At 32.1% G+C, this 20,633-nt stretch overlaps 1 protein-coding gene across 1 annotated transcript; it reads left to right on the forward strand.

Annotated features, from left to right (window-relative positions):
* Positions 1–1,486: 1,486 nt before the first annotated feature.
* LOC126884781 (zinc finger protein OZF-like) lies at positions 1,487–20,299 on the forward strand. Its single transcript, XM_050651008.1, has 5 exons — positions 1,487–1,695; positions 1,755–2,006; positions 6,993–7,334; positions 16,548–16,801; positions 16,883–20,299. Exons 1-5 carry the CDS (start codon positions 1,567–1,569, stop codon positions 17,241–17,243), a joined length of 1,338 nt encoding a protein of 445 aa, XP_050506965.1. The 5' UTR covers positions 1,487–1,566; the 3' UTR covers positions 17,244–20,299.
* Positions 20,300–20,633: the final 334 nt, after the last annotated feature.

A 20,633-nucleotide genomic window follows, 5' to 3' on the forward strand; every position in this document is an offset into this window, starting at 1 on the left:
TATTAATAAATTTTCAGCTTGCTATTAATCAACTTTTTTTTGGTAGGAGGGATCCAGGTCTATATGGAATAAATAAATAACAAAACAAATTCCCTGTCAAAACTGCATTTATTTTAAATAGAATGAAAAACAAAATAATATTATTTTAACAAAATACGGGATACATGTTAAAATTTAGTATTAATAAAGTTTGTCACATTGGCCTAAAATTAATGTCACTAGTTACGTTAGTGTCACATATAAATAATTATTGTAATAATATTAATAAAAATCATAATTCCTAGCATGAGTGCGTCCTGTTTTTTGATAATTTAGTCAGGCGAGGAAACATAAATGAGTTTCTAATAGGGCTTTTCATCGATTTTCATTTGTTTCGAGCTCCTGTTAGATGTTGTATAATCCGTGTATAATATTACTATACAAGGATTATATGACATATGACAGAAGCTCAAAACAAATGACTGTGAATGAAAAGCCCTATAGAGGGAACACGGAAAAAATTAACATTATCCGATCAGCTCGACTTCCACAGTTCACTACTATACAAGTTACAGGCATGTTTTCAGCACTTAAAATCACCAAAAACGAAAAGTTTATAAAATAATTAATCTAATGAATGTCTTTAAATACTATATTAAGCTCAAAATCACGACAAAAAACAAATTAAAATTAACATTATTCTGATCAGTTGGACTTTCACAGTTCACTACTATAAAAGTCACAGGCATGTGTCAGCACTCAAAATCACCAAAAACGTAAAGTTTATAAAATAATTAATATATGAATGTCTTTATATACTATGTTAAGCTCAAAATCACGACAAAAAACAAATTAAAATTAACGTTATTCTGATCAGTTGGATTTGCACTATTAGTTCCTATACAAGTGACAGGCATGTTGTCAGCAGCACTCAAAATCATTTGATATAATTACGTTTACCTGTTATAAAACATTGTAGATAAATTCAAATTAAACTAATGAATTTTCTTTATTATTGATATTTAAAGTGAGGTTAGCTGTCAACTTATTCTAAGAATAAATATTTATCTGCCCGATATTGGACTAATAACTTATTTGGAGTTTATTCATAGAATAAGTCTTATTTGACGTTGGTGAAACGGAGATATGTCAGTTTTATTGGTCGAATAACTTTATTCATTGAATAGACCGCTATTTGTCGATGGTGAAACCGGCCCTAATGCTTATAAAAAATGTTCATTATATTCTTCCTATACCCTATTCCACGAATATACGCCTGTGTTGGATCATTTCGACAACGAATATTTTATTGTGCAAAATATGAAGAACGAAAATAAATTGCAAATTACATTGCTGTTTATTGGAATAATTATTGGAGCCATTTACATTCGTACTTCTTATGTTGCACACTGAAATATTCGTTGTCGCGATAATCCAAAACAGGCGTATGTTGGTGGAATAAACCATATAATGATGCGCCTCTGTTTAGCTGTGTACTGTCGCCAACTTCACTTTTGTTATGGTATCATTGTTTTGTTTTTTGATAAATTGACAACACAAGTCTAAAAGAAAAGACTAAAATCTAAAATGGAAACAAATTATCCAGAATTAAACATAAATAGAATATGCCGTATTTGCTTAAACGAGTATCCAATGATGAAACATTTATTTCAAGACAATCTAGCAGAAATTGTCCAAAGTATCACCACCTTACAAGTACATTATTAGCTTTAAACTTTAAATGATTTATCCAAAACTTAATATTCACTTTTCAGATCCATCAATATGATGCATTGCCAAATTTAATATGTTCTTATTGCTTCGAAGATGTAAAACAGTTTAATATATTTAGAAATAAAGCCCTAGAAAACGACAGACTTCTACAGGCAGTTTTAAAAGCCCAAGTAACATACACAGAAAATGTTTACTATGAAAATCAGAACCAAGAAGATAATTCCTTGTACAATAATGTTGGTAGCACAGTGCAGCTAGAAAATAATGTTACGACTATTATACAAAACACACCCGTAAGATATACAATGATATAGTCAGTTTTTTAGTTAGTACTTCACAACATATTTCTTATATTGAATATTTTTAAGGTGGCTTACTAATATGTTTTCTTATTAAACACCAATAAGATGGTTAAGAACATTACAATCTGATCAAACAATATGATCAATGGGCAGCTTTCTTCTAGCCTAAATTACTACTAAAAACTTAGGACTAAGGACAAACTCACTAGTATCCCATAGGTTCTGTTAGTTTATTGCACAAATATTAACCTGTACCATTACTTCCACTATACTCTGCTTTCACTTAACTAACTCGAAGGGTTTCTTCCTCTTGAGTCTCCTAGCCAGATCAGTGTTGTCAAGGAGTTGGATGGCCTCTACTTTGACGTGTTGAAGAAGTTGTTTGTGTCTACCAGCAAATTTTTCAATGATCTTGTTAACAGTATCCATTCAGGTCCCTATGGAGGTCACTGTTCCTATAGTACTTCCTACAGTACCAAGGAGTATTGACAATGCTCTTTAGATTCTTGTTTTGGAATCTCTAGATGATACATAAATTACTTTTACTATCACAACCTCACAGCTGGATGCCATATGTCCATATAGGTTTCAAAATCTGTTTTTACAAATATATTGTTTTTCCAATAGCCAATACACTTTTTATACTTGATGTTAAGCTGTTCTTTTCTTTTTAACATGGGCCCTTCATCCTTGCCTAGCATCTAATGTAATGCCGGATTTAAACTCAGCCTTTGCCACTGCTAATGCTGATGTCAGAAATATTGCCCAAAATATGATATCGACGCGAGTGAAGTGTTCACACCAGTCCTCACCAATGTCAGCAATGTCCTCATGACTAATACTCACTTGCATTCGTGCTGCCTCTCCTTTTTGGGGAGCACAGTGCAATGGCAGTAGCATGAGCAGCATTAGCGCGAGTGAGATATTTACACATTAACACTGCCCAATTCCCTGTCCAACAGGACTGAGCGTAAATCCGGTATAATACCCAAATATTTTGCTGTATCAACATATTTATGGTATCTGAGTGTTATTTACATTAACAGGGCTGTGTTGTTTTTTCTTGTCTATAAAATTAATGTGCACTGACTCATTTAATTTATTTCACCAGCATTTATACCGGTTGTTAGTTTGTTAACAGGCTTGTAGTTTTCTTGCTGCTTCTTCATGGTCTTCACCTACAGGCAAGACAGCACAATCATCAGCAAAGGTAGCAATTGTGTTTTGATTTAATTCAGGAATATCACTAGTATATAATAGGTACAGGATTGGTCCTATCACACTACCTTGTAGTACAACTGCATTGATTTCTTTTAGTTCTGAGTAGGCTTCTTCTTGCTTAAATCCAAAAAATATCTGAAACATATGATTCTAATAATTCTGTGTATTTAGTCGGCAAAATTCTGCTTAATTTTTTTAAGTCCTTTGTACCATACTTACTTTATCAAAGCTTGCGCCACGTCGAGGAAAACAGTGCAGTAAACTTTCTTTTCTTCTAGTAACCTCTATTATATGGACTTGGTCAATAGTTGAACGAATTTCTCAAAACCCAAACTGGTGTGATGGAATTAGACATAGCCACCTTTACTTAACAAGCCATGAAGTTGAAACTTGGCAACATCTAATGGTAGACCGGTTAGTCTGTCAGTTCTCATTTGTTTGTATACAATATTCACCAAATTTACAGAGAAACTGAAAGATTTTACAATATTTCGTGCTACAAATTATAAAGAGCTTTAAAAGGTATGTTATTGAGGTGAAACAGTAGCGATCAACAGGTAGCGAAAACGCGTTCCAAGATTGCGGCTGTAATTTTGAATATTTTTTCGAGATATTTGGCACACGCATTCGTAATATAATAAAGAATGGCGCTACAGAGCCCAATTTGAAAAATATATTAATATGTGGAAATTACTCTGTAATTAAATACAATATTAAAAAAACGAGCCTGTACCGCCATTAAGAAGAACAAAAAAATACACTTTCTTTAAATAAACTTTTTTATCCGATGCCTAGATTTTGTGTCATTTTGGAACTACTAATAAAATAAAAAAATTTAGTAGTTCCAAAATGACACACTCTGCCACTTTCCATATCTTCGGAATATATCTTAATCTGAATAAGGTATTATTTATATGTTAGCTTTACTATATTACTATTAGACCAGTAAGGATCTGTTTTTAGGTGGATGTGAGAGGTGGCATTCAGATTTTTGCGGATAAAGTTAGGTGATAACTTCGTTAATAATAATTGATTTATGCTCCTTCTCAAATATGCCCGGAACATTAATAAAAAAAATAAAATATTTAAAAATTTCAAAAAATTTCGTTTTTTTTTTCTACTTTTTTTGCTTATAACTTTAAAACTATTCATTTTGGAACAAAGTCGTATAGAAATAAAACAAAGATAATCAAATTTTCTATCAGATGCGATTGGTTAAAACTGTCTTAATTTATCACCCTTGCTTCAAAATAGCAATAAATATAAAATAAGGTGGCAAAACAAGCCTGTCCTTATTCAATGATTTTCCATCACTAGGTTACACTTGGAACCTTCCTAATTCGCTTAGAAAATTTTTGTAATGTGCTAAAACCGTACACCCAATTTCATTAAAATTGACTTACTAGATTTTGCATAATAACTTTGCAATCTAAACTTTTTTTAAAAAATTAAAATTTTTTAAAATCTTGCACAACAAAAACTAGAATATACAAAGATTTGTCAATTTTTTTACATATAAAGAAGTACTCCACCTATGTAATGCACTTTACAGAGTTGAAATCGGATTATTTAAGCAGCCTCAGCAATGTTTTAAAGTTAATAAACAATTTTTTGGCTTATAAACAAATTAGTGCTGTGGCCAGGAGGGGGTGTTACGGGCTCCTTTATTTAGATGGACTGATCCAAAGTTTTTTTATGTATTTTGACCCGTAGAACACGAATTTTTTGGGTAACAGTTGATCCGGATGTCGATAAGATTGTTATAAACAAAGAACTTGAGGAATTACATTACATCGATTTTTCGCAAAATAAAACATTTTTTTGTATTTCTTGGGTAATTCTAAGCAAAAAATGTTCTTTTAAGTTATTTCGTAGAATGCATAGTTTTCGAGATAAACGCGGTGGAACTTTCAAAAAATCGAGAAATTGCAATTTTTGAACGCGAATAACGTTTGATTAAAAAATAAAATAGCAATTCTGCTGACAGCATTTGAAAGTTTAACTCAAATTATATCGGTTTTTATTATTTGCATTGCTAAAAATTAATTTTTTTATTATTAAACAAAGCTATTTGTTTATAAGCCAAAAAATTGTTTATAAATTTAAAACATTGCTGAGGCCCCTTAAATAATCCGATTTTAATTCTGTAAAGTGTATTAGATAGGTAGAGCACCTCTTTATATGTAAAAAATTAGCCAACTTCTAAATGGTCTACTTTTTGTTCAGAAAGATTTTAAAAAATTTGAACTTTTTTAAAAACATTTAGATTGCAAATTTATTATGCAAAATTTATTAGGTCGATTTTAATGAAATTTGGTACACGATTTAAGTATGTTACAAAGAATTTCCTAAGCCAATTACTAAGGTTCTAAGTGCCACCAAAGTGGTTAAAAAATATTGAATAACAACAGACTTATTTTGCCCCCTTATTTTGTATTTATTGCTATATTGCAGAGAAGGTAATACCTTAAGACATTTTTTACCAGTCGTATATCATACAAAATTCAATTATCTTTATTTTATTTCTCTACGACTTTTTTCCAAAACGAATCGTTTTAAAGTTATAAGCAAAGAAAGCAGAAAAAATCGATGTTTTTCGAAATTTTTAAATATTTTAATTTTTTTATTAATGTTTCGGGCATATATGGGAAGGAGCATAAGTCAATTATTATTCTCACAATAAAACACTGAAAAACGTTTGTTTTCTATACTTCCACAAAATTTATTACAACTATGTTATTACTACAGCTGTTTCGGCAAAGTGCCTTTCTCAAGTGATGTGTTTGCCTTTTTAAGTCTTTAACTGAAGAGGTTGAGGAGTGGGGAGCTATTTGTCTCGAGTTGGTCATTCAGAATTATATCTGTATTTTTTAATTTATTAATTTCCATTGATTCTAAAAGTGATAGCTTAAGGACTTTATTTTGAATATGTAGAATTTGAAACTCTTCATTGAAAGAATGATTATGATCTAGAAGGTGAATCACTTGAGAAAGGCACTTTGCCGAAACAGCTGTAGTAATAACATAGTTGTAATAAATTTTGTGGAAGTATAGCAAACAAACATTTTTCAGTGTTTTATTGTGAGATAAAATGAACTTCCATCAAGTAACGGTCGAATCCATCAATCAATTATTATTACTGAAGGTGTCACCTAACTTTATCTGCAAAAATCCGAATGCCACCTCTCACATCCAAAAATAGACGTTTTTCGCAGATCCTTACTGATCTATATGGCTTTTCTAGGGAGCTGTTTTAAGATTTCCCCAGTAATTAAATCAAACTCACGAGCTTTTCTGGGATTGATGTTTGCTTTAATTTCATTGGATACTTCCGTTGGAGCGACTAGTTTAATTTCACCTTCTTCCTGTGTGACATTTTCCCATTCAAGTGTGTTATCACCTTCATTTGTCTGAAATGCTTCCTAGATATATTCAGTAAATTGACTAGCCTTGCCTAAATTGCTTTTTGTCCAGCTTCCATCTGTATTTCTTAATGCATGATTTTGAAATATTGGTTGTTTTAATTTCTTAGTGGCTCTCCAGAGGGACTAATCAGTTGTGCTATCATTTGTTAGTTTCTTAGATAGTTTCTAATTGATTCGTTTTTATTTTTACTAATTTCTCTTTTAAGCTGTTAAATAGCATTATTTAGTTTAGTTTTATCAGATGGAGCTCTAGAGCATTGCCAGATCCTTCCCAGTTTTCTTTTCTCCACAATAAGTTTTCTAAATTCTAACTATGTGTTGATATTTTTAGGTATCAAACAATTTATCCAAAAGAAATCAATGCAACATTTGCAATAAAATAGTAAAAACTCCAGCTTCTTTAAAACGGCATTTAAAACTTCACACTGGAGTAAAAACACACCCCTGCTCCTTTTGCGGAAAGCGATTTTCTGAGCAGAGTAATCTTCAAAAACACTTAAGGCAGCATAATGAAGTACCAAAAAGACACCAATGCAATGAGTGTGGTCTAAAGTTTTATGACAGGTATAAACTGAGGATTCACATAAAAAGACATACTGGAGAAAAACTGTATGCTTGTGAAATTTGTGGAAAAGGATTTTCAACTAAGTCACAAGTGCATCAACATATGACAGTAAGAAAATACAGTATCCATTACAGAGTGAGTTTTACTTATGGAGCTCGTCAATTATCTCAGAAATGGCTTGCACGATTTTTATAGATTTTGGTGGTTAAGGGTCTTCTCGGCTAAGGGTCTGTGTGGCCGATAATATAGGGGTATTTACATTGTTGTCAGATTTTCCGTTTTTCTGGAAATCTAATGAACTTTCTTATTTCAAATGGAACAAACTGTGCATTTTTTACGTTTTGAAGTCCTTAAGAAATACTGATTATTTTTGATGTAATATTTCCTATACCTAAATGCATTTACATTTATTTTTAAAATTAAATGAATTTATAACAATCAATTTTTTCTACCCGAGCAGACATTGTTTTATGTTTTTTGTTGATGGTTTTCGAGTTATAAACATTTTAGAATTGAAAAAACGCAAAATGACGATTTTCAATGCTTAAAAACACAAGTAAACATATTATTCTTGAAATTAAGAAGTGCCCAAGTTCAAGTTCAAACCTTATTCTGTCAGAAGCCCAATAAATGACCGTTTTGGAGTGTAATTTTCAGGGGCAACTCCGAATTGCATGAAAATTTGGATTTAGGTTCTACTTACCCTCCACTTCAAAGTTGAATATGTGCCGTTGGTTGCTTTTACTTGGGGGGTGACAGTCACCCCTTCTCGGGGGTGAAAAAACATACGTTCAAGATAAGCCCAGAAATGGATAAATTGACTGATTATAAGCAACTTTCGTTTTATAGAGTTTTTAAGTAAGTCAATATTTTATAAGTAAGTCAATACTTTTCGAGATATTTGCGATTGAAAATGTTTATTTTTCGACAAAAAAACTACGTTTTCAAACGGTTTTCCGCAGATAACTCAAAAAATAAATATTTTGTCGAAAAAAGTATTCTTAGCAAAAGTGTAGCTTATAAGAAAACTAAAAACAAGGTGTACCCAGTGGCGGATCCAAGGGGGGGCACGGGGGCACGTGCCCCCCCCCCCAGACGAAATAAAAATACACTAGATAAAATGGGTTCAAAAGTTCTTTTATGAAACATATTGTACCTGATTCAAATAATTTATTTCGGGAACATAAATGCATTAATTGGTTATATTACAATATTATATTATTTCATAAAATACAATATATTCTGCTCTACACTTCTACAGTCAACATAATATGTTATATCTATATAACATATGAAATGGAATGTGTAGGTAAGCTACAACATCTTCTCTCACCAGATCTCAATGATGATCAAATAAGGGATATTCTTCAAGGAGCTCGTAAATATGAATATGATTTACCGTGCTTCTCTGCTCTGAAAGGTGAGCTACAAATTTGGAAACACCTGTGGTCCAATTCTGCAAAAGAAATGCCAAAACATCCAGCACAGGCATACAAGTTGGCCGAACCACTGCCAAATGTACAAGTTTTACTGCAGCTGCTGTGCACTCTTCCTGTGACGACGAGTACAGCGGAGCGAACCTTTTCGGCTTTGCGTCGTATGAAGACATATCTGCGAACGACCATGACGGAAGAGAGGCTTAATGGACTGGCATTACTCCATGTTCACCAAGACTTATCTAGTGCATTGGACGCCGAAGAAGTCTTGGACGTGTACGCAAGGAAGCACAAGCGAAAGCTGTCTCTCAAGATTTTATAAGATTGTGGAAGAAAAAGTAATTTTATTCATGTTTTTAGCTGTATTATATTGAAATACAGTATACGTATACTTATGTGTTGTGTATTTTTATCATGTAAACAACATTTTGGAGATCTTAAATTCATGGTAACTAACAGCTTACAGGTCGAGGTCTTCTGACCAGTATTTTTGAATTAAAATGGTAATATTCGATATTAATAATTCTAAAGTTCCTAATAAAATGCAAACAAATAATTTTGAATACAACTGCATATTTTATTATAAATAAGTTAATTTATTAAAAAAATTAGGTTTAGGTATTTAGTCATCGCAATTCACAAATCTCACTGTAATACATAATATTCCTTATTCTAAGTTTGAACCTTGTGCCCCCCCAACACAATTTTCTGGATCCGCCCCTGGGTGTACCACCAAAGTCTATAAACCAAGTAAAAGCAAAGTTGTAACTCATGAAAAATACGTTCTTATTCGTCTAATTCCAAATCGAATATTTCAACGTGAAATCACCGAAAAATTAAGCAATTCTCGGGAAAAACTAATAAACATTTTTTAAAGTGTTTAAAAATTTATTTCTATTTTTGACAAAAGTTTTTAGCAGAAAAAATAAACGAGTTACGCGGAAAAAAAAGTTTGCCCCTCTTTTTTGGTAAAAAAAATCGCGAAAATCCTCCTCTATTTAGCACTCTAAATAAAATTAATCGTTACCGCTTTACCATTTACTTTAAATGTATGTATATTGTTTATGCTTCTTTTCATGAGCATTTTTCAGTGCGATACAAATGATAGAAAAAAAGGTAAGTCCGTGATAATACACATTTATGACATTATTCTAACATGAAATTTTAATTAAATCTGACAGTTGTCACATTTTATTTGAAATTTGGCATAAAAACAAATCAATTTTGTTAATTGTATTTATAAAATGGTATTTTCTTTGATTTGTATAGTCTTATAAATTGTACAGATTATTTTCGTAGATATATTATATAATTAGGTAAATATTTTTTTTTTTCGATTATAGCGCCACCTATTGACAACTAGAATAAATGTTATAAATGTCACCGACGTGCGTTTTTTTCTGTCATATACAATTTAATGCGTTAGAAAGAAATCGAAAAACTGACGCACTGAAAGATCCTCATGAGTCATGAGAAAAATGATCATATTATATGATCTGTAAGTTTGACCGGTTTGAAGTGCTTATTTCTGAAAAATTTGGTTGTATAGTAAAAATTTTTTTTTTTAATTTTGGAAAAATTTGCTTTTTTAGAAATACTTAACAAGTATTGGTGATACGGAAAATCTCAAAGATTAAAAAAATATAAGTTTTACTGTTACAAATATGCTAGTTTCATTTTAATTTTCTATAAGAAACAAATTGGTTAAGGTATGGCTGTTCAAAATTTGCATACACACTCGTGTATAGTGACTCGTTTAAGCCCTGTTAACTATAGCCCTTTCAAAAATAATCACTTTAAACCGGTGAAACTGATAGATCATATAAAAATGAAATAAGTAAAGTAAACTGTTTGTAAAGCTGTAACGATTAATTTCATTTGGGGAGGTAAACACGGGGAGATTTTCATGATTTTTTTACCAAAAAAAGGGGCCTACTTTATTTTGAGTGTAACTCGCTTATTTTTATTGCTAGAAAGTTTTATAAACAATTAAAATGAAGCTTTTTGTAAGCACTTTAAAAAAGTTTAAATGGATTTTTCCCGAAAAGTGCTTAATTTTTCGGTGATTTCACGATAAAATATTCGATTTGGAATCAGACGGAAAGAACGTATTTTTCATGAGCTACAACTTGGCTTTTACTCAGTTTATAGACTAAAGTGATACACCATGTTTTTAGTTTTTTTATAAGCTACATTTTTGCTAAGAACATTTTTTTCGATAAAATATTTATTTTTTGAGTTATCTGCGGAAAATATGTTATTATGTATATATTATGTATATGTATTTATGTATATATTATGTTTTTTCATCCTTGAGAAGGGGTGACTGTCACCCCTCAAGTAAAAGCAACCAACGGCATAAATTCAACTTTGAAATGGTGGATAAGTAGAACCTAAATCCAAATTTTATTGGGGTCCATTATAATCCATTTACTGGATCCTTGAATGAGTAATTTGGACTTGTTGACAATGTGGACATAAGCGCTTCATTAACAAAAATAAAAACAGTGTTTTAGAATAAAACCTGCCAAAAATTCTTATGGGGATAGAAGAAGGTTTGGACTTGTTTTTAGGTACTTCTTAATTTCAAAAAAATAATTTATTTTTGTTTTTGAGATTTGAAAATCGTAATTTTTCGTTTTTTTTTTCAGTTTTAAATTGTTTATAACTCGAAAAGGATCAACTTTAAAGAAAATTTACAAAGGACCTTTTTGTTCCCGATGATTCAAATAACCTAATGTCTGCCCGGGCCAAAAAAAAATAATTCTTATAATTTGTTTTAATTTTTTTTTAATAAATCTAGCAATAACTTGTAACGATATGATACCTCGGCAAGCGATGAGCTGCAATACCATAGACAGAGACTATTTTACTTCAAATCGGGCCCGAGGCACTACACAATTTTCGGGCCTCTAAATATGATTTAATAATAATAATAACAACTTTTTTTAAATGGATTGATTATTTAATAGAAATATAGTTGCACCAGAAATTTAAATTTTTATTAACAATAAATTAAATTTCAGCTCTATATTTCGGCTATTAAAATAAATACAGATTTGAAATTTTGCACAGCCATACAGGTTAAAAGTTTACATGTTTTAAGATACTCAACTGAAATTTAAATTTTAATCGCGGCCTACTGCAAATCCACATACAGGGTAAATGTTCTACATGTTGTTTCGCGTCAGAGATATCGGAAAAAGTTATTTGAAAAAGTAGTTCCAAATCTTATTCTAACCCCACATAAACTGCATGGCAAAATTCGGACTTTTAACTTTTTCAGTATTTATTGTAGTCAGGACCCTAAAATTCGTCTGTCCCGAGATGCATCTCGGCCAGCCAATTTTAAGTTTTAGGATCCTGACTACAAATAATGAAAAAATTAAAAATGCGAATTTTGTCATGAAATTTGGTATGTTGTGTTAGAATAATATTTAGAACAAACTTTTTCCGATATCTCGAACGCGAAGCAAAATATCGAAAATTTACCCTGTTTGTGGAGTGGCAGTAGGCTGCATTTAAAATTTAAATTTCAGCTATCTTAAAAAATGTGAACATTTAACCTGTATGACTCTGCATTGTGCAAAACTTCAAATCTGTATTTATTTTGATAGCCAAAATATAGGGCTGTCTTCATCCTAAATGCGACACACTGTATATATGGCATTTCCTTTTGGTTAATGAATAATTTGGTTGTTGAACCATAAAATGATTGGACAAAAATTTAATAGTTGTTATTATTCGTTGAAGAACGTTTCTAAAATGTTCCTTTTCTTCTAAATAACTTTTTTCCATTAATGTTACAATGTGTCTTGCTGTACCTACTACTTCTCTTGACTACGTACCAAATGATCAAATATATTCAGGAGATCGCTCATGTTGAATAACTGTTCTATTGATATTTTTCCAGTCATTATACCCATCTAAAGTTAAAAAAACAATAATTTTCGTGGAAATCAGTTTACAAATGTAACAATAAACACGTCTACACTATGTACACTAACCACTCGCGAAGAATTTTTCCCCATTCACTTTAATTTTATAAAAAAAATGCACTTTGCAAATGTCTGGTTTTATTATTATCCAGTTGTGTAACACATTCACTAATTTTATCAATACATTGACTCGGTCGGTTATTTATCAGATATTGTTGAAATTCCAGATTTAAATGTTTTGGCCAATCCTCTATATCGCTAGGAAAAGAGTTATTGGCATTGTTGTTTTCTATAGGAGATGGCGGAGAGATATTTGTGTCAGATAAAGTCGCTTGAAAATCAACAGTGAAGTCATCATTTATCATTTGCTGTTCGTAAAATATAAGAATTTTGAAAATTTATTTTGTTATTACAATAAAAAATTATTTTTCGTGATCTTCCCGGGCCTGAGGCAGGTGCCTCACGGGCCTAGTGGTAAAATAGGCCCTGACCATAGACGACCGAAGGAGTGTCAGTGTTTGCGCATTCCTTCTTCATAGCACTGCTGGGGGAAATCGAAGAAGTAGTGGCAGCGAGAGCATATTTAAGGCGAACCAGGAGAATGAGAAGATGAGTCGTGGGTAGCGTATTGAACTAACCATGACTCAACAGCTGCTGCTCGCGTATTGAACGAGCTTTAGCTGGCTTGGCAAAGATGCACCGTTTGTGAGGTGGAACTATGCCTAGGTAGACGCCACCGTAGTGACGTGGGGTCTTGCCATGATCGTTATCGCAGTAGGCGGTAGTAGCGAGGAATGATCTCCGGAGCGGAATATAGGGCTATGTTGATTTAACGTAGCGAGATTATTATTGTATATATGGTTTATCGTATTAGGTTAATGTTGCTATTATGATCGGATGACTGTAATAAAATTTAATATTGTTTTTCCTTTGCAGAAGATGGAATTGTATTTTATTTTATTTGTTTTAAACTGTATATAATTATCTTTAATATATTTACTTTATTTTTAACTTGTGTTTTATTGAGTCTGTCGTCCTTAGAAGAACTACCACATTACAAACTCCAAAATTACGGCATTTAGGTATAGGAAATATTACATGAAAAATAATCAGTATTTCTTAAGGACTTCAAATCGCAAAAAATATACAGGGTGTCCCATTCGAAATAAGATAGTTGATTAGATTTTCAGAAAAACAGAAGATCTGTCAACAACGCAAATACCACCATAATATCGGCCGCATCACAAGACCTTTACTCACTAACAGTATAAAATAAATAAATAAATAACATGTATAAAAATCATGCAAGCCGTTTATGAGATAATTGAAGTGTTCTATACATAAAACTCACTTTGTATAATAAAAAAATACAACTAACAGTATAGACGGAGAGGCACCGCTGAAAAATCTCTTTGAATTTACTAAAGCTAAATTTTTCACAGTTGATTACTGTGATTGTGTAGAGAAACATACTGCGGTCGGTCAAACGAAACGTAGAACAGGGGTTACTGAGAGGGTATCAAAGTTGCTTTCCTACGAAGGTAATTAAATCCATTTACTAAGGCTGAAAATCAGTACACACATTCTAAATTGAATATAAATAAAAGTTATTATAGTCGGTCAGCTGTATGACGGGACAGAGCCGGTCGGTCGGCCCCAATGAATGTACAGGGTTATTCACTATATTTTGACCCCCTTTATTTACAGAATAAATGCTTTATTTACAGAATGCTTTAAAACTGCTTTATTTACAGAATTAGAAAAAAATGTAAAATACAAAAGTTATTCGATTTTTTAATTATGATTTTTTGACATATATATCGTACTAGTGACGTCGTCCATCTGGGCGTGATGACGTAATCGACTATTTTTTAAACGAGAATAGGGGTCGTGTGCTAGCTCATTTGAAAGGTTATTCAATTCTCTACCTTCTTCTTCTTTAAGTACCGTGCCCAAATTTTTAGGCGTGGGTAGCTTCCATAACAATTTGCCGATATCGTTCTCGATCTTGTGCGGCATGTAACAATTGATCTGCCGATAAGCCAGTCCATTGACGAAGGTTTCGGAGCCATGAATATTTCTTTCGACCAATTCCTCTTTTTCCGTCGATCTTTCCATTGAGTATTAACTGCAGCATCCTGTATCTGCTACCTCTCATTATATGCCCCAGATATTCAAGTTTTCTCTTTTTTATCATCTTCATTAAGTCACCTTCGCCTTGACCTACTCTGTTTAAGACTTCTCTGTTAGAAATGCGTTGAACCCAAGATATTCTGAGCATTCTACGATATGACCACATCTCAAAGGCTTCTAATTTGTTCATCATGTTAACCTTCATGATCCAGGTTTCACATCCATATAGTAATACAGGATACACATAACATTTTAGGAACTTGATTCTTAGGTGTAAGTTCAGCTGAGAGTTGCTCAGAATAGATCTAAGTTTCATAAATGCTCCTCTTGCAATTTATATATGAGTTTTAATTTCTTCATCCGGATTTAGTGTCTCGTTTATCCAACATCCTAGGTATTTAAAATGGTTAACTTTTGTTATTGATTCATCACTGACAATTAGTTGCATAGGGCCGACGTCTTGTTTACTAACCACAAGTAACTTTGTCTTTGTTGCATTTATGTTAAGTCCGTTATTGGAATTGAAGATCTTCGATGTTTTCAGCCATTATCGCGGTGTCGTCTGCATATCTGATGTTGTTAATAGTTTCACCCCCGTTTCGAACTCCACATTGTCCTTCCAAGGCTTCATTAAAATTATTTCTGAGTATACGTTAAACAAAGTTGGGGATAACACACAACCCTGTCTGACACCTCTTTAAATGCAAATTTTGTCTGTTTCTTTGCCGTCTACCAGAATAGAAGCTTCTTGATTCCAATATAGATGTTGTAAAAGTCTCATATATTCCAATCATTTCTAGATATTGAAACAACCTATCATGTTGAACTCTATCAAACGCCTTCTCAAAATCTATAAAGCAGACGTAAATTGGTTTCTGTACTTCCCATGATCGTTGAAGTAATGTTAACATTGAGAACAAAGCTTCCCTTGTTCCCAATCCTTCTCTGAAACCGAATTGTTTGTTTCCCATTGTCTCTTCACATTTCTGCTTGATTCTATTAAGAATTATCTTAAGAATCAGCTTGAGAGAGTGGCTCATGAGACTAATTAGTCTAAAGTCTTTACATGATGATGTATTAGGTTTTTTTGGGAGTGGAATAAATGTATACTGTATTCTCTATACAGTACTATAAACATTAAGATCATTATTTATACAGGGTGTCCAAAAAAATTTTTTGAATCATTAATTAAAGAATTAATTTAATTAAAAAAATTTTTTTGGACACCCTGTATAATTAATCATGTTAATGTTTATATTACTGAATAGAGAATTGAATAACCTTTCAAACGAGCTAGCACTCGACTCCTATTCCCATTTAAAAAAATAGTCGATTACGTCATCACGCCCAAATGGATGACGTCACTAGTACCATATATATGTCAAAAAATCATAATTTAAAAATCGAATAACTTTTGTATTTTACATTTTTTTCTAATTCTGTAAATAAAGCAGTTTACAAGGGGGTCAAAATATAGTGAATAACCCTGTACATTCACTGAGTCCGCGTCATACAGCTGACCGACTATAATAACTTTTATTTATATTCAATTTAGAATGTGTGTACTGATTTTCAACCTTAGTAAACGGATTTAATTACCTTCGTAGGAAAGCAACTTTGATACCCTCTCAGTAACCCCTGTTCTACGTTTCGCTTGACCGACCGCAGTATGTTTCTCTACACAATCACAGTAATCAATTGTGAAAAATCTAGCTTTAGTAAATTCAAAGAGATTTTTCAGCGCTGCCTCTTGGACTAATATTACCCAGTTTTTAAATTATCACAGAAATGTTTAAGCACTCTATTCATTCCAGGTTCATTCGCAAAAGCTTCAGCACCAATGTAATGTTTGCCAAAAATATTTCGCATACAAAAGCTCTTTAATAAAACACAAGAAACTGCACACTAATCAGCAACAATTTATTTGTGAAGATTGTGGTCAATCCTTCACACAAAAGGTCAAAATGCAGGATCATGTGAGGTCTAAACATACTAAAGAGTGCCCATTCATGTGTAGTACATGCGGTGAGCGATTTTCGGTTTCTCAACAGTTGAAAAATCATGTCAGGTAGGAATATTTTGATAAACTACATATATTTGTGATAAAACATTGGTAGAATAGTTAGTTTTTAATGATATTTTGTTGTAGAACCCATTCCGGAGAAAAGAAGCCGTTGAAGCATCCATGTCCAATGTGTAACAAAGTATTTGCATCTTCCGCTGAAGTCCGAACGCACACACGAGTTCACACAAACGAAAGGCCCTATCAGTGCGACATCTGTGGGAAAAAATTCAAAGTTTCCTCTCACATGACGTCTCATAGACGCATTCATACCGGAGAGAAGAAACACGCGTGCAGTTTTTGTGGGAGAGGCTTTAGAGAAGCTTCCACATTGAAAGTGCATACAAGAATTCATACAGGCGTGAAACCTTATGAGTGTAATGTTTGCGGGACGAAGTTTACACAGAAAAATACTTTGAATGTGCATATAAAAGTGCATGAAAATTAAGAACTCCACTTTTTGTCCTAACGACAGGTTTGGAATTCCAAGAAATGAATACAAAATATACATCTGGCAACACTGTAAGCTTCTCTCACAAATATCCTCTCATAGACGCATTCATATACGGGAGAGAAGAAACATGTGTGCAGTTTTTGCTGGAGGGGCTTTAGAGAAGCTTCCACGTTGAAAGTGCATACGAGAATTCATACAGGTGTGAAACCTTATGAATGTAATGTGTGCGGATCGAAGTTTACACAGAAAGATACTTTAAATATGCATGAAAATTAAAGATTCCACTTTTTATCCTAACAACAGGTTTGGAATTCCAAGAAATGAATACAATTTATAAATCTTGCAACACTGTAAGCTCATTCTCAGGGTTGCTCAGGGCTCCCGCTACCATATGTGCAATTCACACGAGTGCCATCCTTTAGGGGCGCCAAAACTCAGGATCAAAAATTGCAAAAAAATGTTCAATTTTTGACAAGGTTATGATAATTGGGCAAACATGAAAGGACAGCAAGTTGCGTTTCTAAAACGCATTCTTGATGCGAATCCGAGTGTCAGATGCTACAATAGTTTTTTAATCTTGTGCAAGAGCTATATAAATTTTTTCGTCGTTCACAAAAAGGTGGGTTATGAGAAAAATTTTTCCCGGGTTAAGTTTAAAGCCTCAAGTAGTCTAAGTGAGACAATATTGTCCAGCAGAATTGTTTCAATAAAGCCCCTTAAGAGGATCGGTACGTATTTTCGGCTGCAATGGTATTCAAATGGGGATTCATTTTTTTCGAATCCTGAGAAAACTAATAAGTATTTTTGAAAAATTTAAACGGAGAATGAAAGATTACGTTATTAGCGAGGGCCGAAAGTCCCTGAGAACTTCTATAATGTTTATTTTAATAAGTTACAGGGGTAAAAAACTAAGAGAAAATTTAGTGTGATTTTTAATTTCAAATATCTAATTCAAAATAAACTTTTTATTTATTCTAAGGGACTTTCGGCCCTCTGTAATAATTTAGTCTTTCATTCTGTGTTTAAATTTTTCAAAAATATTTATTGGTTTTTTCAGGATTCGAAAAAAATAAACGCAATGCCGTGGTAATATTTTCCAAATCTGTCTTTGTCTTACAACGCACTTAGCCGAATATAATATTGTCAGCATATATTGTCAGTCAGACATTGACAATCAGTGACAATTTTAAATATTTGACATTGCATCGGGAATATTTTGAGAAATTGATTAAATATTATTGATATATAGTGTATTTAATAAATAATTGATTTAAGACGTGAACTTAATAAAAAGTTATTTATTGTGTATTATTTGTGGAAGATCCAAGAAGAGAATACATCAGATATATCCTGTGGTCCAAGTATTGTGTTGTTAGAGATGTTCAAAATCGTAAGCGTTCCATAATAAAAATATATTATTAAAAAATCACTTTAACACTTTTTCTCTTTTCTCGATTGATTATTAGTTTTTGTTGTACAAATAAATTATTACAATCACTGAAAACATAGTTAGTGAAAAAATTATCACATTTATTAACTGAATTAATAATTTGCAATTATAAAAATAACAGTTATCCAAGAACATTCAAAAGCCATCTCTTTAAATTAATTATGACATTTTCAAGTAGAATGACATTCTAGTAATGTTTACATATCCATACCAGTGTGAATTTTACTACAAGTAATTTGCCGTGTAAAGACAGAAAAAGTAGGGATACACGTAAAATATTTGCGAATTATGTACCCATAGCCTTAAACTTTATTTAATTAAGGTTTGCGAAAGTCTTCTAAAGTAGCTGAAGATAATTCCCTTCACATTTAAGCAAGACATAAAACGAGTTCCCTCTTAACGTCTATAAAAAATTTTCAATTTATTTGTGGAATTATTATTTGGCATGTCTTTTATTTCATATAAATATTGTCAGAAAACAAATGCAAAGTGCTACAATTAATAAGTATTAAAGTATGTCAAACCTACCTAAAAAATTTAGTAGATACTTTCAGCAATATAGATCTGACCAATAATTTCAAGAGATTCTTATACAAGCGAAAGAAGTAGCACTCTCTCTCGAAATTGAAGAAGATTTCACCGTTACCAACGGTCAGGAGGAAATTTAAACCAAAACTGTTTGACTATGAACACCGAGATGTTAGATAGATAGATGTTGGAACATATAGACTCCAAAATGCCTTAAGGGGCGCCAAAATCCTTGTTTACATAAACGCGTTAGTAGTCCTTACGGGGCCCTGCTTTTTCTACTCGTAGTCTTTTTCTTATTTCGCCGTCTCCTTTCAAAGGTTGGAGATCCGAGTGGAAATAGTAGCTTTGGAAACTTTCTGCAGATGATCAGTCAAACCATCTTTTTAGGAGAGACCAATTGTTATATAGGAAAGTCAGATCTTCTTGGATTTTTAGACACAGTCAGATAAGTTTGAAACTTTGAAGTATAGCTTACAGTCATCAGCAAAACGAGGTAGATAAACGACGGCCGGATAATATACTTATTAATGACAATGACGAAAAGACCGAAAAAAAGACGGCCGCAGATGATGAACAACATTTAGTTCGAGAAGAGTTTGATGAGGCCGTAGAAACACCAAAAGAAATCGATTCCAAAGCAGCGGCAATCATCGAAGTAAGGACATATTTACCCGAAAATCTTCACAGAAAGAAAACCCTCTGGAATGGTGGAAAAAAGTGGTGAAAAATAAACAAAATTTGCCTCTTTGTGAATCAGTTGATTTGATTTTTGTATGGTAAAGGAAAACATAGGCATATATGTACTAAGAAGTAAATTAAAATATATTTTAAACAAAAACTATAAGATTACTTCTATTTTGGAAAAAGTTACGAAAGTCCATCAATGTGATCTATACACAGATAGAAAGCATAATTTTAATTGCACATTTTGAAAAACAACTTATTGTCAATACTAAACACTAGTTTGTGAAATTGCCTATCTACTATAAGTATGTTTGGTTAATGTATTTCTTAAAACATTGTTATTTTGTATACATTAAAATAAACATATGTCAAAATTGTATTTCAATCTTACTGCAGTTTTATTCCATATAAAAAAAGAATGTGTGTACTTTGTACGCACGTAAGAAGTTATACTTCTATTATATGATTTCAACGAAATCAATATACTTTAAACAGTTTATTTATATTTAATGTAACTATTAAACTAATTTTAATACTTACTACTTTCCAAAAAATTTTATTAAAACATTACCAAAAATTATAAAATAAAAGAATAAAACACACACAAACACATTGAAAAATGCCACAAAGAAATGATTTCGGCTAAACAATAATTCTTGTTGCTAAAAATTTTAATTAAATACGTATTTTCTGAAAAAAATTATATAATAATATACTTA

Source organism: Diabrotica virgifera, chromosome 5 (genome assembly GCF_917563875.1).
Source record: "Diabrotica virgifera virgifera chromosome 5, PGI_DIABVI_V3a".
NCBI lineage: Eukaryota > Metazoa > Arthropoda > Insecta > Coleoptera > Chrysomelidae > Diabrotica > Diabrotica virgifera.

Bases quoted from the DNA above. Each gene is read 5' to 3' on its own strand.
- LOC126884781 (XM_050651008.1), top strand. From the start codon at position 1,567: ATGGAAACAAATTATCCAGAATTAAACATAAATAGAATATGCCGTATT. The intron at 1,696-1,754 runs GTACATTATTAG...TTCACTTTTCAG, and splicing joins AAAGTATCACCACCTTACAA to ATCCATCAATATGATGCATT. The intron at 16,802-16,882 runs GTAGGAATATTT...ATTTTGTTGTAG, and splicing joins CAGTTGAAAAATCATGTCAG to AACCCATTCCGGAGAAAAGA.